The 16,266-nt window shown below is 40.8% G+C and overlaps 2 protein-coding genes across 3 annotated transcripts in view; one reads left to right on the top strand and one right to left on the bottom strand.

The window, feature by feature from the left end:
- The window catches only part of LOC116296842 (uncharacterized), a 36,926-nt gene extending 27,646 nt beyond the window's left edge, over window positions 1-9,280 (top strand). For both annotated transcript variants that reach the window (XM_089036750.1, XM_089036749.1), the window contains 2 exons: window positions 2,879-7,536; window positions 7,739-9,280. In XM_089036750.1, coding sequence (XP_088892876.1) covers window positions 3,173-7,528 — 4,356 coding nt within the window. In that variant the 5' untranslated portion in view covers window positions 2,879-3,172 and the 3' untranslated portion in view covers window positions 7,529-7,536; window positions 7,739-9,280. The remainder of the gene's footprint in view (window positions 1-2,878; window positions 7,537-7,738) is intronic.
- Window positions 9,023-14,186, bottom strand: LOC148906974 (uncharacterized). Its single transcript, XM_089036752.1, has 2 exons — window positions 12,303-14,186; window positions 9,023-10,607 (listed from the first exon to the last, which is right to left on the bottom strand). The coding sequence occupies exons 1-2, from the start codon at window positions 13,909-13,911 to the stop codon at window positions 9,586-9,588; spliced, it is 2,631 nt and encodes an 876-aa protein (XP_088892878.1). The 5' UTR covers window positions 13,912-14,186; the 3' UTR covers window positions 9,023-9,585.
- Window positions 14,187-16,266: the final 2,080 nt, after the last annotated feature.

Raw genomic sequence — 16,266 nt, forward strand, 5'->3', positions numbered from 1 at the left:
TAACAAAAGGTAAAAGAATCATCATTCCCGTAACGCTTCAAAATGACATTCTACAAAAGCTTCACGCAGCACACCAAGGAGCTGAAAAGACAAAGCTCAGAGCCAGAACTTCTGTGTACTGGAAGAACCTTAACAACGATATTGATAAGATTACCCAATCATGCCCCATTTGCCAACAACATCAGGCATCTAATGCCAGACAACCGTTGCTGCCAACTGAGATACCTCCTCGGCCGTGGCACACCATAGGAACTGATCTGTTCCACTTACACGACTCTGAATACCTTCTGATCTCTGACTTTTACTCCAAATACCCATTCGTCAGGAAGATACCCAAAGGGCAGAGTAATAGCAGAACTGTCATTAATGCGATGAAGCAAATCTTCAGCGAGCAGGGAATCCCAAAAATAGTCCGCTCAGATAACGGCCCTCAGTACGACAGTGTAGCATTCCAAGAATTTGCCAACGAATATGGTTTCCACCACGTAACCAGTTCTCCACACTACCCACAAGGAAATGGATTCATAGAAAATCAAGTTAAAACAGTCAAAGGTGTTCTCATGAAGACACTCGAGAAACGACAGGATCCCAGTATGGCACTGCTTTGTCTACGCACCACACCCATTGACAATAAACTCCCATCGCCGTCTGAGTTACTTTTCGGAAGAAAGCTACAAGATAACCTACCCCGCACCATCAACAGGAGTGCCAACAGTGATCAAATAACCGACCGGTTAAGGGAGAAACAAGAAATCCAAAGGTTCTACCACGATCGTAATGTCAGACCTCTACCCGAGCTAGCAAGAGGTACCAACATCACCATTCAGAATCCCTCGACCAAGAAGTGGGAGCCTGCAGTCGTCAAGGAAAAGCTTGAAGCACCACGCTCATACTTAGTGACGTCACAAACTGGAAGTGAGCTTCGACGCAACAGGTGTCACATCAGAGAAGCACCCCCAGCGGCAGAGCAACCTACCAGTGAATATCAAGAACTAACAGAGACCAGAGGCAATGCAGAACCTCTGGAAAACAACGGAAGCCACGCACCTGGGACCACAGTTACCCGAAGTGGAAGAATCGTAAGACCGCCCAACAGATACGTTTAAAGACAAAAAAAAGAAAAGAAAAAAAAATTTGACACTTGCAAGCATGAGCAAGTAGTATTACTGTTATTACATATGATATTTTTTTTCTATTAAGATAATTTTTAGCGTTTCATAAAATTAGTTTTTTTTTTTCTTTAATGGAAAGGGGGATGTAATAATATATACTTGTCACGCAACATTAGGCTCTATTATGTAACAAATGTAATATGACTCTCTCTCCCCTCTCTCTACACACATTGTATCAAGTTAAGCACCAGAATAAGTATGCCGAATTAATCATCATTAAAGCAAGCAATCATAATCAAAGCCTCCACTAAATATCATGACAGACGGCAGACTGCTTTAGGCAAATGGTAAACATATACCGCGCAAAGGATTGCGGGACATTAATACAGAAAACGTGGAATAGAAACGCGGGAACTCTGGAGTTACTAACTAATACCCTTGTTGAGGATTAGCCTCAACAAGTCCATCAACAGTTATCAAGCGGTTGAAACATGTAAAATGTATCTACCCATAATCCTTGTCGGTCTCAGCTTTGTAGCTTTTCAGGTGACTAACTTTACTGAAATAAGTGTATAAAGTTCAGTCCAGTTGTAACATATATATTTTTGGATTCATAAAACAGTAAAGTAAAGGAAATTTAAAAAGAGAAGTCACTAGCTAGTAAAATATATTTATCAATTATAAGAAAATACTTCATTTTATACAAAAATTGGAAATTCCGCGATAAAGTATAGTAGAAAACCAAACATCATTATGCAGCGGTCCACTTGTTACTGTTGCGAGCAGCTTGAAATAATTTAGTTACTCCATAAAAAAGTAAAGAAAAAGAAAACAGAAAAGATACAGTTCAATACTTATCAAAAAGTACTGACTCCTCTTTCATTAATTTTTTTTGTAAAAACCTTTATAATACCAAAGTTTACAGTCCACACTAGTAGTCAAATAACATTTCATATTTCTAATTTTCAACTTTAAGCTTAGCAATTTTTGTTTTTGGCAGCTTTCCTTGTTTGGGCTAGCGTATTTTTACCACAAAAAGGGTGAACTTCCACGCAATCTGACAGGTAAACAAAGTCCTCGGTGAAACCCATTTTCCATTTGGGTGATTTGGGTGATTTACTTTAGGGGACTTAGTGTTCTTTTGTTAATTACCTGCCTCTGGCAAAATTTCAAATAATAATATTATATTGTGTACTTCCATCAAGCAATTTAAAAAAAAAAAACTGCTTGGATTGTTTGCTGATAAACGTCCTTAAGAAAATGGCTGTTGCAAGTGTTTGGAGATAATTAACAGAAAAGTAACATGTGTCACAGCCAGATTTAACTCCATGAGTGCCCATGCAATATGGATAGCGCTATCAGATGTATAAATCCTTATCCACTGGATAAGACGATGCTCTGGTTGTCCAATAAATTTATCCACTGAATAAGATTTATCCGTCGGATAGCGCTATCCACTCTTCGTACAACCGGGCCCTGAGCTTTGTGAGGAATGACCACTAATATTCATTGTTTTTCTAGTTTAATATGGAGCTGAAGAAAATCAAATGCGCACTCAATCCTTTGGGTTAGTTTACAAATTGCCATACATCGGAACACAGTGCCTGTTCTCGGATTTTGGCGTGCCAGGTAGAATTGTCTCGAGCACCGTGCTCAAGAACTAAGTGTGAACAAGTTCTGGTGCCAAAAGGGCTCTCTTAATTTGATTTTTGCAAAAGAATTTTCATAATTTACTACTGAGAGCTACTATCCGATTGTTATTCTAGTTCACTGTGGAACTGAAGAAAAGAAAGCCAACATTACAAAGAAATATCCACAAGTGGTGTAAGGATAGGAAATGATCAACTGAGTCAAGAAAAAAGTAACAGAAAAGTTTAGTTTTACAGAATCGCAAACAATCCAAAATTAAAAAGATAAGATACAAGGGTTTTGAACTTTAGCTTGAGGAACACAATCAAAACAAGAGTATTTAAGGCATTAAAAGGCCAGACATTGGAGTTCTGTCGTCCAAAGACCTCACAACAAAGATAAGGTTTGTTCATTAATTAAAAGAGGTACTAATGTCAATGAAACAAATAGACTATGGCAAATCTATTCTGTTTTCTGTCCAACGAAGTAACAACGAAAATGTAGTTCGTGCATTGATTGATGCTGGTAAGGACGTCAATAAAGCTGATAGACATGGCAGAACTATTCTGTTTCTTGCCGTCCAGCAAAGCAACAACGAAAATGTGGTTCGTGCATTGATTGATGCCCGTGCTGATGTCAATAAAACTGACAATTTTGGCCAAACTGCTTTGTTTTATGCCGTCCAGCAAAGCAACAACGAAAATGTGGTTCGTGCATTGATTGATGCCGGTGCTGATGTCAATAAAACTGCCAATTTTGGCAAAACTGCTTTGTTTTATGCCGTCCAGCAAAGCAACAACGAAAATGTGGTTCGTGCATTGATTGATGCCGGTGCTGATGTCAACAAAACTGATGATCTTGGCCAAACAGCTTTGTTTTATGCCGTCCAGCAAAGCAACAACGAAAATGTGGTTCGTGCATTGATTGATGCCGGTGCTGATGTCAATAAAACTGCCAATTTTGGCAAAACTGCTTTGTTTTATGCCGTCCAGCAAAGCAACAACGAAAATGTGGTTCGTGCATTGATTGCTGCCGGTGCTGATGTCAATAAAACTGACAATTTTGGCAAAACTGCTTTGTTTTATGCCGTCGAACAAAGCAACAACGAAAATGTGGTTCGTGCATTGATTGCTGCCGGTGCTGATGTCAATAAAACTGACAATTTTGGCAAAACTGCTATGTTTTATGCCGTCCAGCAAAGCAACAACGAAAATGTGGTTCGTGCATTGATTGATGCCGGTGCTGATGTCAATAAAACTGCCAATTTTGGCAAAACTGCTTTGTTTTATGCCGTCCAGCAAAGCAACAACGAAAATGTGGTTCGTGCATTGATTGATGCCGGTGCTGATGTCAATAAAACTGCCAATTTTGGCAAAACTGCTTTGCTTTATGCCGTCGAACAAAGCAACAACGAAAATGTGGTTCGTGCATTGATTGCTGCCGGTGCTGATGTCAATAAAACTGACAATTTTGGCAAAACTGCTTTGTTTTATGCCGTCCAGCAAAGCAACAACGAAAATGTGGTTTGTGCATTGATTGATGCTGGTACTGATGTCAATAAAACCTACAATCTTGGCAAAACTGCTTTGTTTTATGCCGTCGAACAAAGTAACAACGAAAAGGTGGTTCGTGCATTGATTGAGAATGGAAATGCTTTGGTAAACATCAGAGACTGCGATGGTAGGATTCCACTGTTTTATGCTTGGAAATACCCAGCTACATTTGGTTATATTCTTCGTAAAATGAATCATGTATATTCGAACTTGAAAGACAATTTCAATGTCAATATCTTTACATTTATAATCGAAAATGTCGTGTTACATTTTTCTTTAGTAAATGTAGGTGCTGTGTCTAAACACTTGGCCCTCCTTATCAAAAATGGAGTAAAAAAGAACGAGATTGTAAAGACATTGTTAAACTTAATGTTTAGCAAAATGCCATTAGTACCCGTGTCTAATTCAACTGTCTCCACTTTGAGTACAGTCATAGGTTTAGCATCTGTGTGTGAAAAGCTTCTTGATTTCTATAGTAGCTCTCGCAAGAAATTAAAAGAGATTGTGATGATGTTAGAGGGCGACCGGAAAAACCAAGATACGTTAAAAGTTCTTCAGTTGTTAGTTGAACTTGGTGCTGATCCAAGCAGTGCCGATTTACATGGAAATACTGCGCTACACTATGTCACTCGTTTGCCATTGTTTGACATACCTCAAGATATTGTAATGAATATGTGCTACAAACTATTCGAGTTAGGAGCATCATTTGACATAAAAAACCAAGAAGGTCAGACACCTTGCTCGTATGGTGTGATTGCTCTATCGAGTTCAAGTATAAATCTATCGCCGTTCAAGACGCTGGTACAAGTCTGCACCTTTCTTGTGGAACGTGGTTTCAGTACAGAAGAAACGTCAAGAATTAGTGAAGAATCGTTTTATCATCTGATGATGAAGCTTTTTAAGGAGATTCTAGAGAAAGATTCTAGAGAAAAAGGAGATATGCTTCAAGAAACCATGAAACTTTTGCAAGTTTTTCCTACAAAAGGAAACATTGTTAACAAACCTGATAGGAATCTTAACTCACCAGTTCACCTTTGGGCATCCCTTGTATTAAGATCACCTCAAGATTACACCAGTAATATCGCTGCAAATTATACTTTTGAGACACTTTTAAAAGAGATCCTACAGAACCTCGTGAAACGTGGAGTGAAACTGAATCCTAGAAATGAAAACGAGGAAACCCCATTATATCTGTGCCAAACATGGAGTGCTGTCAAGCTCTTGTTAGATGCTGGAGCAAACCCAAACGATGTGGATTCATCAGGGCGTTCAGCTCTTCTCGTGGCAGCGAACAAAAGAAACCTATATATAAGTCCAAATGGTTTGTATCCAGACGTCACAGAAGATCCAAAACTATTTTGGAAAACAGCTATTGAAAAAAGACTTGATCCGTGGACAGTTGACCAGCATGGTGATTCTGTTTTAAGCAGTTTGGTCCAGTCTGGAGACTACCTTCTTTCTAAGGCATTAGTTGACGTGGCCTGTGAGGAAAACTGCACTCAATCTGAGACCATCTTCGTTTCTCTTCTGAATTCTATCTGTAAAGACGATTCAACAAGAAACCATTGGAAGTCAGTACTTGTGCAAGACTTCTTGAAATCCAGAACTTTTTCGACCACCACAATAAGTACTGGACTTCGCTTTTGCTGCATAAATTTGATTGCAGAATTTCCGGCAGATACCCAGGGCACTGGACTAAGTCTTGATGACGATGAATTGGTGATGAATGAAGAACAGTTTATGACCAGTGAAGTCCAAGATTCTGTCCACTATGAAATCGCTCACCTGCTACTTTGTTATGGAGCTGATCCTAGAAGTGTCGATGCATCAGGCAAGTCTTGTGTGGACATAGCAGAAACGTGTACTGTACTGAGAGACCTCCTGACAAAACCTATAGATATCAATACGATTGCGGTAGTCATTCCTTGGACTTCGATTTCCAATAAGTATGAGGATAGACTAGCCAAGGTTGCCAGACGACAAGAAATTGATGTGATTGATTCGTTTTGGTTTCACAAAGACAACATAGGGAGTGGATCTTATGGTCTCGTTTTTGCAGGCATCAATGAAAAAGACGGAAGAGAAGTGGCGATTAAGCGTGTCGAGACTTTGCGAATGAATGGACCAGAAGACAAACGAGAAATTACAAATCTCACTAAACTTGCAGACTGCGAACAAGTAGTTCGTTATTTGCATTTCTACGAGAAAAGTCATTTTTCTTTCGTAGTTTTGGAACTTATGGAAGGAAATCTTGACAATTACCTTAAAGAGTTCTTTAGCGCCAACAAAGCTGTTGAACTCTGTAGAGATGTAGTTTCGGGAATGAAGTTCTTGCACGAGCAGAATATAATTCATCGCGATCTTAAGCCGACCAATATTCTCTACAAAAGATACCCAAAACTATGCTTGAAGATTGCCGATTTTGGTCTAAGCCAATGTATTGATATTCTGGGTAAAACTACGGTGTATGGCACGAATGCTGGTACAAGATGCTGGATTGCTCCAGAAGTACTCAAGTCTGGAAACCACACCAAGTCATCGGACTTGTTTTCCTGTGGATTACTACTTCATTACATTTTGTCAGTTCAAAGGCACCCATTTTCTCCAGTGGATTATGCTGATAAAGCAGAATCTCAAGTTGCTTTTGAAACGAAGTCTAACGTAGTGAATGCAAAAATGGAAGGATGGGATAGCTCTCTTTCTCCTGAAGCCACTGATCTCGTGAAGAATATGCTCGCTGACGAGGTGAATATCATCGACAGGCCAACAGCAAAAGACGCACTACAGTATCCATTGTTCTGGTCGAAAGAGAAAAAGATAGATGTTCTTTGTGCTGTTGGTAATCAGCCAGAATTTGAATGCCCACGTGCTAGAAGAACTCATCCTTTAACTACAGTCGAGACAGACCTGCAAAACAACGTCGGTTCGATAATCAGATATGGGACGTGGAATGACCCGAGGTATGCAAACATGCCATTTATTTACAGAGAAATGACTACAACAAGGCGAAGGACTTACGATACTTCCTCTGTAATAGAACTAGTGCGATTCATACGTAATGCCTACTCACACGTCTCTGCGGATACAAGACCAGGACCATTCAGACAAATGTTACTGGAGGACTTCGTGTTCCTTGAGTATTTCCCCCAACTTGTGGTGGATGTTTTCAAGGCTGTAATAACTTATGGATGGGATCAAACAAAAGATGAAGTGAAGTACGCGATCAACAAGTAGTGTGCAAGGTTAGTGTCTTCCTTTCTAATTAACCATACCTCCTATAATTGTTATCTTTGAGAGATGCCTGGAGACATGCGCACTGCATCCATTGACAACCCTTTTTTAAACGTCATTCGAATTCGAACGGGATTCAATGTTTGAAATAAAATGAAAGAGCTTGTTTTATTTTTGTGTTGTAATTTACCAACAACGTTCCTGTGTTTATAGAAAGAGTTCTGTGCACCATTGGCTGCCATGTCTTTGGTTACTTGGTTCATTTGGGAATGAATGCAAACCACAGAAGTGAAAAATGACAAAGAAACATTTTGGTAGAAAGGAAACTCCATTACTCAACCGATTAAAAAAAAAGACGAACAGTCATCTCGTCTCCACACATTACACATTACAGCGCAACTCGCAAAAGTATGACTACATTTAATGTATTCACATGCTTCTATGCACGTGTTTTTTGCTGTCAAACGAGCTTTTACACGCCTTATTTGTCGGTTTAACGTACGAGAGCACGTGTATAAAAGTCATTAAATTTGGTCATACTACTGCGCCGCGTTGCGCTGTAAATCTATTCTCACGCAACAAATAAAAACAAATGCTCTAACTCGAACGCACCCATTGTAAAATAAATAGACTCAGTGAACTTCAAGCTGGACTGAAACAACGTCTTGCCATAGTAACATAGGGACTTTAAGAATCGCAAAATCTGCGACGGCGACGTCAACCGGAAGTGTAAATTACTTCACTTTTGCGTTTCGAGTCTTTAAGATCTGTCTTCCCTGTGGATGAGTTGACTTTATACTGACAATGATTTGAATGAAATCTTCAATGAAAAGAACCCCAAAGAGATATTATTTACACTACCGGTTGACGTCGCCGTTGTAGATCTTAAAGTCCCTAATAATAGCCTGATCACAACGCAGTGCACTATTTAGTGCAGTTTTCGTATGACTGTGAAAAGCTCAGTAACGTAAGCGTGAGGTGCCGTGACCGTGATGCTTTCTGGAATTTTAATTGGCTGATTTTTTCATGCGCAATGTGATTGGTCTGGCATTGCCCTGACCTTGGCGTGACCGTGTCCGCGCCGTGAATTTTTCACAGTCATACGAAAACTGCACTACTTATTTCTGTATATAGGATAAATATGTGTGTGTGTGCCGGGGAGGGGGGTTGCACTGTGGAGTATGTAGTAGTAATTAGATTAATTTTCATCATTGAAACTTTAACTGACGACTTGCACTAGAAGGTCACGTGACCCTGCCTCCCTTGAAACGAGTAGTTTTGTCAAAATTAAAATTAAAAGCATCTCGGCATTAGTTGGGAGACGGAGTTTCAGCTCTTAACAAGTGAAACAGACGAAATGGCATTAGATATGAAATTGAATGGTTTTCCCTATTCCCTACTGTATCCCTGGACCATCAAACACTCAAACAACTTTATTCTGATACATTGGAAGCTGACTGCTGGCATGCAATTAGAAAGCTGGACAGTCGGCACACATTGTTCCGATATATTGCCCCGCCAACAAAGGCATACTGCAGGCTCCGTTTATTAAATCATTTTGTTGTTGTGTACAAGACCCGTTTGAGGGATTATCTTTGGTAGAAGCTCGCCTACTGCCCGCCAGGCAAAACCCCCTTTTTAGGAGGAAACCTGGTCCCTCCCGAATGCAGTGTTAGGCGAAAAAAGACCTTGAGGGAGAAAGGTCCTAAGATGTTTACAACGATTCTTAAAAGTAATAAAAGCAAGACAAAATTAGTGTGCCGTGCTTAACCTTGCAGTCAGGCTAGAATGAAACCCTTCGCCTGCGAAAGCCCGCCTTTTGCCGTTCGTTGCGTCATTATCTCCATGGCAACCACTCTCCATATTAGGCGAACCGTGAAAACAATATTTTGCTTCTATTCTTCGAACCGAAGCAAACAGCAAGTTTTCCCTATTCCCTACTGTATCCCTGGACCATCAAACACTCAAACAACTTTATTCTGATACATTGGAAGCTGACTGCTGGCATGCAATTAGAAACTGACCAAAGAACGGGACAAAATGAAAATGAATAGGGGTAGTTATAAGCCTAAAGACTTTGAAACAAGTAACCGATTCTCAATAGAATCCTCCACATACCCATCCTTAGCGGACTCTGACTTCCATCGACCGTGTCGCTTCCAACAACGGTCTGAAACTCGGGCGTTAGCAGCTGACGTAGCTCCACCTGCCCTGAACGAATGTAACGAAAGATTTGCATCATTTCCAGCAAACTGTTTAACCAAACCGATAATGGATTCCTTAGCTCTAGTGTAACTTAACGGCTTGCTTTTATGAACAAGCATAAAACCCCTGCTAGTCTTAACTATAGGTTTAAACACATAATCTGGGTTTGAACCGAGCCCCGTGATGCCTGCCAATTGAATATATTTTTCCAAATTGTAAACTGGACAAGTGGGATTGCCTGTCCTACTAATGACTACTTCCTGACCCTTTCTATACTGATCTGTTTTACTCTGTGTGACCTGGATGGTCACGTGTGAATCACAAATTGTGACATCTCTAACTCTGAGGGAGGCTAGTTCACTAAACCTAAAGAAACCGGCGTATAGCAGTAGAGCCATAGCGATATCTCTACGAACAGTTAAGGTGTTATCTAGCTGATACTTAGAACAGCACAAACGAAGTGCGTCACAAAAAATCGGCGTTTTCTTAACTGTAGGTTTGGCGTGCTGCCTTTTAGACCCCTCGATCACATTCTTAACAAAGGGATTAACTACAGGGTTAGGTACCCCAGCCAAATCGTGTACCCACTTCAAAGCACAGTAACTGGTTTCAATAACTGATGCGGAGGCGAAATTATCTGACAAAAATCCGAAAAACAGGGCAACATCTACGGCCGAAGCTGGGAAAACTGTAAAACTTTTCCTTTTTGCAAATACTACCCAGCGATTTAACGAATAAACGTAATTACGAACAGTCCCGTCTGCTTTAGCGCAAATAGCAGACTTCTTAAGAATGTCATGCAATCGGACCAAACTTGGGTCGTCTCTTACTCGATCTTGTAGTTCCTTCCACTCCCCAAAATTAAAGATGTTCATACCTGTGGAATAAAATAAAGAAATAAAAACTTCTTTAAACCTAAACTGAACCTTAGTCAGATTCGCTTGCGTCTGTTTGAGGATGATAACGATCCTGACTTACAACAACCTGTGGGTTATAAACGCGCCTAGCCTAGTGTAGCCCATCATGTTATTTCATATTATTGTAAGTGTATGTAAAAAAGCCACCTGTGAGTTGACAGCATGCACTTTATAATGTACAAAACTGTTGTACAAACTTCTGAGTTGAACAGGATGCATTTTAGACAAGGAAACCACCTGTGGGCTAAAAATACTACTGTAGTAAGCCACCTGCGGGCTAAAAATACTCCTGAAATAAGCCACTTGTGGGCTAGAACTACTCCTGTAGTAAGCCATGACGGCGTCATTAGCCTGCGCAAATAAGTGCTAACCAGTCAGAACGCAGTTGTCGCATATACCATTAAAAGACATGCAAAAGCCTCTGTCATTCGTTCTCGTTATCGGGCGACTGTAATCTATAAATACAGCTATGAGCCTGAAGCTCAGTTTCGTACCCTTAAACAATGTGTTGAAACAACGCCCGGGAACAGTTGCTGGGACATGATAGTCCGGGATTCCCACCCAGTCTGTGATATGCTTTGACAAATGAGTGCCATCTGGGCATAGGCATGGCCAAAAAACCGCTCCCTTCCAAAGGGGGACAATCATAGCTCCCTTAGCTTTGCAGATGTAAAAATGTCTCCAGGCTCTGATGGTCTGGCTTGGAGGTGATACAACCCAGTTGTTCTCTGAGCCCCAATTTTGCGCGAATGCGTCTACGTTCTCGCAACCAGGATTCCAAAACCTGGAATTAAATCTGGTACATTTGGTATTATACCAAGATGCAAATCGATCAATGGTGAACGGGCCCCACATGTTATTGAGCCACTTATATATAGGCATGCTTATGCCCCAGTCGTCCACGTCATTAAGCTTACTTACATAATCAGCCAATTGATTCTGTTGCCTTGGAACCCAAACTGGATTTACTGATATACTATTGACCGAACAAGCATCTGCGATTTGCTCAGCAACTGCCTGTAACTCTGGGTTCATGCTTCCCCTATGGATAAGGCTTACGACATTTTTATTGTCGGTGTACCATTGTATATTGTGCCCCTGTAACGTGTTTGCAAGGGACTGTATCATGTTGTCAATTGCTTTGGCTTCACGCCAAGTTGAGCTTTTGTTTCTCTCAGCTCCATCCCAAAGCCCGTGGCAAACTAATTTATTTCCTGCTGATATAGCGAACCCCCCATAACCACGCCCAGAAGCGTCGGAATAAATCACGGAATCGAATTTCCGAGGTTCTTCAAACAATTCTGTACCATTAAGTTGGCTTACGTTATTGGTCCAAAAGGACAATTCCTCCAAAACGCGCGAAGTTAGGTGGACGACGGAATTCCAGGACCACCTGGTCTCTAAAGCATAATACATATGTCGAGTGTGCAGGTAAACCTTTGGCCCAATGGCTTTTGACATGGAAATAATCTGACCCACAACCCCCGCTAGCTGCTTGGCTTGTATTGTGTTGGGACCTGTGAGGATGCGCGCTACTGAATCTTTGAGCTTATTTACCCTTTTTTCTGTGACATACAGGCGATTTTCTGACATGTTAAAAACGTGTCCCAACCAGGTTTGCACTAACTTAGGTTCCCAGTCGCACTTAGTGTCACTGAGGATAAAACCTAGTCGAGATAGATGCTCGCGAACGGATGCAGCATCAGATGTTGCAGACTCCAAAGAGCGATGGCCTCCTATTCCATCGTCTAAAAACATACAGACGGCCTTACCCGAACCCCTCCATGAACTCACCACTGGTTTGAGCATTTTAGTAAACAAATACGGAGCCGTCGATAAACCGAATGGTAATACATTGAAAATAAAATACTGTAACTTACCCTTATAGAACCATCGAAAACCTAAATAGGATCGATGAGGTTCAAAAATTTCAACGTGATGGTAAGCACTCTTGATATCGAAAGTATAGAGAAAGAACCCCCTTTGAAAAAGCTGTTTAGCTGTTTCTACGTCTTCGCACCGAAACTTATATTTATAGAGGTGTGGGTTAACATGCCTTAAATCTAGAACTAATCGCTTCTTTCCATCATCGCGAATGGAAACGGACAAGGCATTTACAACTTTTGGTTGGTAATCCACCCTATCGATGCTACCACAAGTTAGTAAATCTGTTATAGCTTCTGTGACAAAAACCTGATTGTCTAAAGCCGACTTATTATTCCTTAGCACTGTAGGCTCAGGGAGAGTTATTAAAGGTAGTTTGTAACCCGATTTAACAATCTCTAACACCGGTTGAGTGACTTCTAACGCCTCCCATTCAGCGACATGTCGTTTGAGATTTCCTCTCACCTGCTCATGAGTTTGATCAAACTCTAGGAAATCTGCCATTGCTTGCTCATCGTTCTCTATAACAATATCGTCACTAAATTCGCTCTCCCAGCCTGTGCGAAAACACTCTTGCCCATCTTTTATTCCCTCCGAATCAACTAACAAGGAAAAATCAGGCATACTTAACTTTTTGTTTCCTGCTTGAGGAGTAGACCCTTCGGTTACTATCAGTGGGCATTCACCTCGCCAATGCCCCGGTTTACCACAACTGAAACACAACCCGCTTCTCTTTGCATTATAAGCTCCAGGGTAGTGTGAATATCCTCGACCTGGACCCACGATGGGTAAAGCTGCCTGAGAAACAAAACTGTTGGCTGTTGGGTTGGTAACTGTAGCTGTAGGGGCGGTTCTAGGAGCTCTTCTGAACCAAGCATTGCGGTTCCTGCCTGCTTTGGTTGCGCGGGCTTCGACTACTTTTCTTTGAGCTTCTTTTTCAGCTTTTTTGATCTTTTTTGCATCATCGTCATCCTCGGCGAGTTCATTCTCTACGTATTCGCCTACGGTCTTCCACCCGTATTCTGACTTGTCAGCTAAAAGGATTAGCTTCTGTCGTTGGTCGATTAAAGCAATACCTTCTTCCAGCTTCGTAAGGCAAGCCTCGTGTTTTCTTGCTTGAACAGCCTCTCGGGCCTCGACGACAGTCTGCTTTACTTGTTCGTTATGCTTGAATTGGTGCTCGTGACCTTTCTTCTTGAATGAACGAGGCTCAGTGAACTTTATTCGTTTGATTTCATTCATCTGGGCTTCGTGTGCGGTGCCCGAAATAGTCTCTAACTCTCTCTTCAAATGGTTCATCTTAGTGTCCATCACTTCGACAAGCTTAGTCATCAATGTGTTCTGTTGTCTCTCTATCTCTTCTTGTAGTTTTGTATCCATACTTGCAGTCAAATAATGCTTGGAAAAATAAAGACCTCGATGATAGAATGAAAGCTTGTGTCAAGAAAAAGAGAAAAGCGAAAAACAACGTCAAATAAAAGCAAGACAAAATTAGTGTGCCGTGCTTAACCTTGCAGTCAGGCTAGAATGAAACCCTTCGCCTGCGAAAGCCCGCCTTTTGCCGTTCGTTGCGTCATTATCTCCATGGCAACCACTCTCCATATTAGGCGAACCGTGAAAACAATATTTTGCTTCTATTCTTCGAACCGAAGCAAACAGCAATTTTATGAGGGTTCGTATGGGGAAATACGCTGCATGGCAAAAGCTTATCAGCCAACATTTTTCACATACAAATCCTTTTAAAATGTTTGATTTCATATTTAATGTTATTTATCCTATAGTCAACATTTCGAGCTGAAACTTCGCCCTCTCACTAAAGTTGAGGTGCTCTTTTCACTTATGGAGATCATTTTGACTCATTTGCTCGTTATTTTGAAGGGGGATGGGGTCACGTGACCTGTTAGTGCAAGACGTCTATTAATATACTATTATAAAATGATGATTAAATTACGTAATATTACTATACAGCATTAGCAATAGGTACCTCCAGTTCTATGTACTAAAAAACGTATGTGTGACTACATTGATTTTCGACACAAGACGTAACATTTCATTTATTTTTGATCAAACGTTAACACTTTTAAACAAATAATATTAGAAGTAGTCACTAATTCGGGATACAAGTTTTGCTTCGAAATCATTCAGGGTCAGAAGTCTGGCATTGTAGGCACTGAGAATATATGGTATAACTATGTAACTAACATAGAGTCTGTAGTAAAGTAACGACACTTCTTTGGGAAGTTTGTGCATTGTAGGCACTGAGAATATATGGTATAACTATGTAACTATCATAGAGTCTGTAGTAAAGTAACAACACTTGTTTGGGAAGCATGGGCTGTAGGGTGTGGTACAGCTGGGGTAAAGCATTGTCTCTGCTTTTCTTTCCTTTCTCGTATACCTCAATCTCTCTCTCGTTCTCCTATTCATCCATTCCCACCTCCTCTCCCTTCCCACCTTCTATACCTTCCCCTCTCTCTTCCTCCCCATGCCTTCTCCATCCTCACTCCTCTTTTCCCTATGTCACTCCATTTATTTGTTCTCTTTCTCCCTCGTTTACTCATTATCCTATAATGATTAGAAATATATGTCCTTATACATTTGTATTCTAGGATGAAAGTCTAGAAAGAAAGTGTAGTTCATCATTTTGATCGATTTTGGCCTGGTTTTTTTCACCCGATGTTCTTAAAAATTAATTTATGGAATTTTTTAAATAGAGGAGTTTGACGGGGCAAAAAGCACTATACCCATGGTTTTGATAGTTTTTGGCCAAGTTTACACCTTTTTAACTCGTGGTTGCGCGAAACGCAGAACTCACAGATCAAACCCTTGAACAACCTCTGGGCTGATCGAAGTCAGGGCATGGCAGAACTTACAGATCGAACCCTAAAACAACCTCTGGGATCACGGCTAGGTCACACTGATCGAATTAGAATATAGCGTGTTAGGTATTTTGGAAAGAGAAAAACTGGGAAACCTATGACAAACCCTCAAATTAAGAGAGAGTGCTAACAATCCCTACTCGCTTGAAATGCCAAGTCCTGCAGGATTGAATCAAAGCAGCCGTCCCCAGAGGTGAGAGACGAATGTTATGGTACCATTCTATCTACCCCGCTTCACTTACTTAACTGAGCTGCGCATGCTAATACTTAATGTTGCACTCGTGATTGCGAACTAACATGGATTACGGATCCAATAACAAGGACTTTAATCACAGGGTTGACTTTTAACATGAAAATAGCGACACAGCATATTTTGTGCAGTTTCTAGCGCCTAACTGTCCCAACTCGACTCCTCAGATTACAGCGCAACTCACTCAAGATACATTGGAGTATGTATATGGAGGGGGTTTAGTGGTGAGATCGAGCGCTGTTGCTTGTTGGCTCTCTCCTGTGCTGCGAGGGTTTTCTCTAGGCCATTTTTTTCTCCTGGGTTTTCCTTCCTCCGTAAAAAAGCCAACAGTCGATATACTTTCAAAAAAATTCAAAACAAAATTCAAAAAAATATCCCATGCTTATGTTCTCTTTTTAAGAAAACATTGGCGAATAGCCCAATGGCAAAAAAATAATATCCAGTGATAACTGGCCTTGAGGACGCTCCTTCCCACCCTGAAAGTTGGCGAGCCTGAAGGAAGGTTTTGGTCATCTTTCTTAGAGATGCACCATTAGATAATTGAGGGACAGGGGGTTGCATGAATTTATGCTGCACGTTATTGATTTTTGCGTTTGATAGATATTT

The sequence above is a fragment of the Actinia tenebrosa genome, unplaced genomic scaffold (assembly GCF_029948245.1).
Source record: "Actinia tenebrosa isolate PJP-AT-01 unplaced genomic scaffold, QUT_ActTen_1.0 PGA_scaffold4__44_contigs__length_22323623, whole genome shotgun sequence".
Lineage (NCBI taxonomy): Eukaryota > Metazoa > Cnidaria > Anthozoa > Actiniaria > Actiniidae > Actinia > Actinia tenebrosa.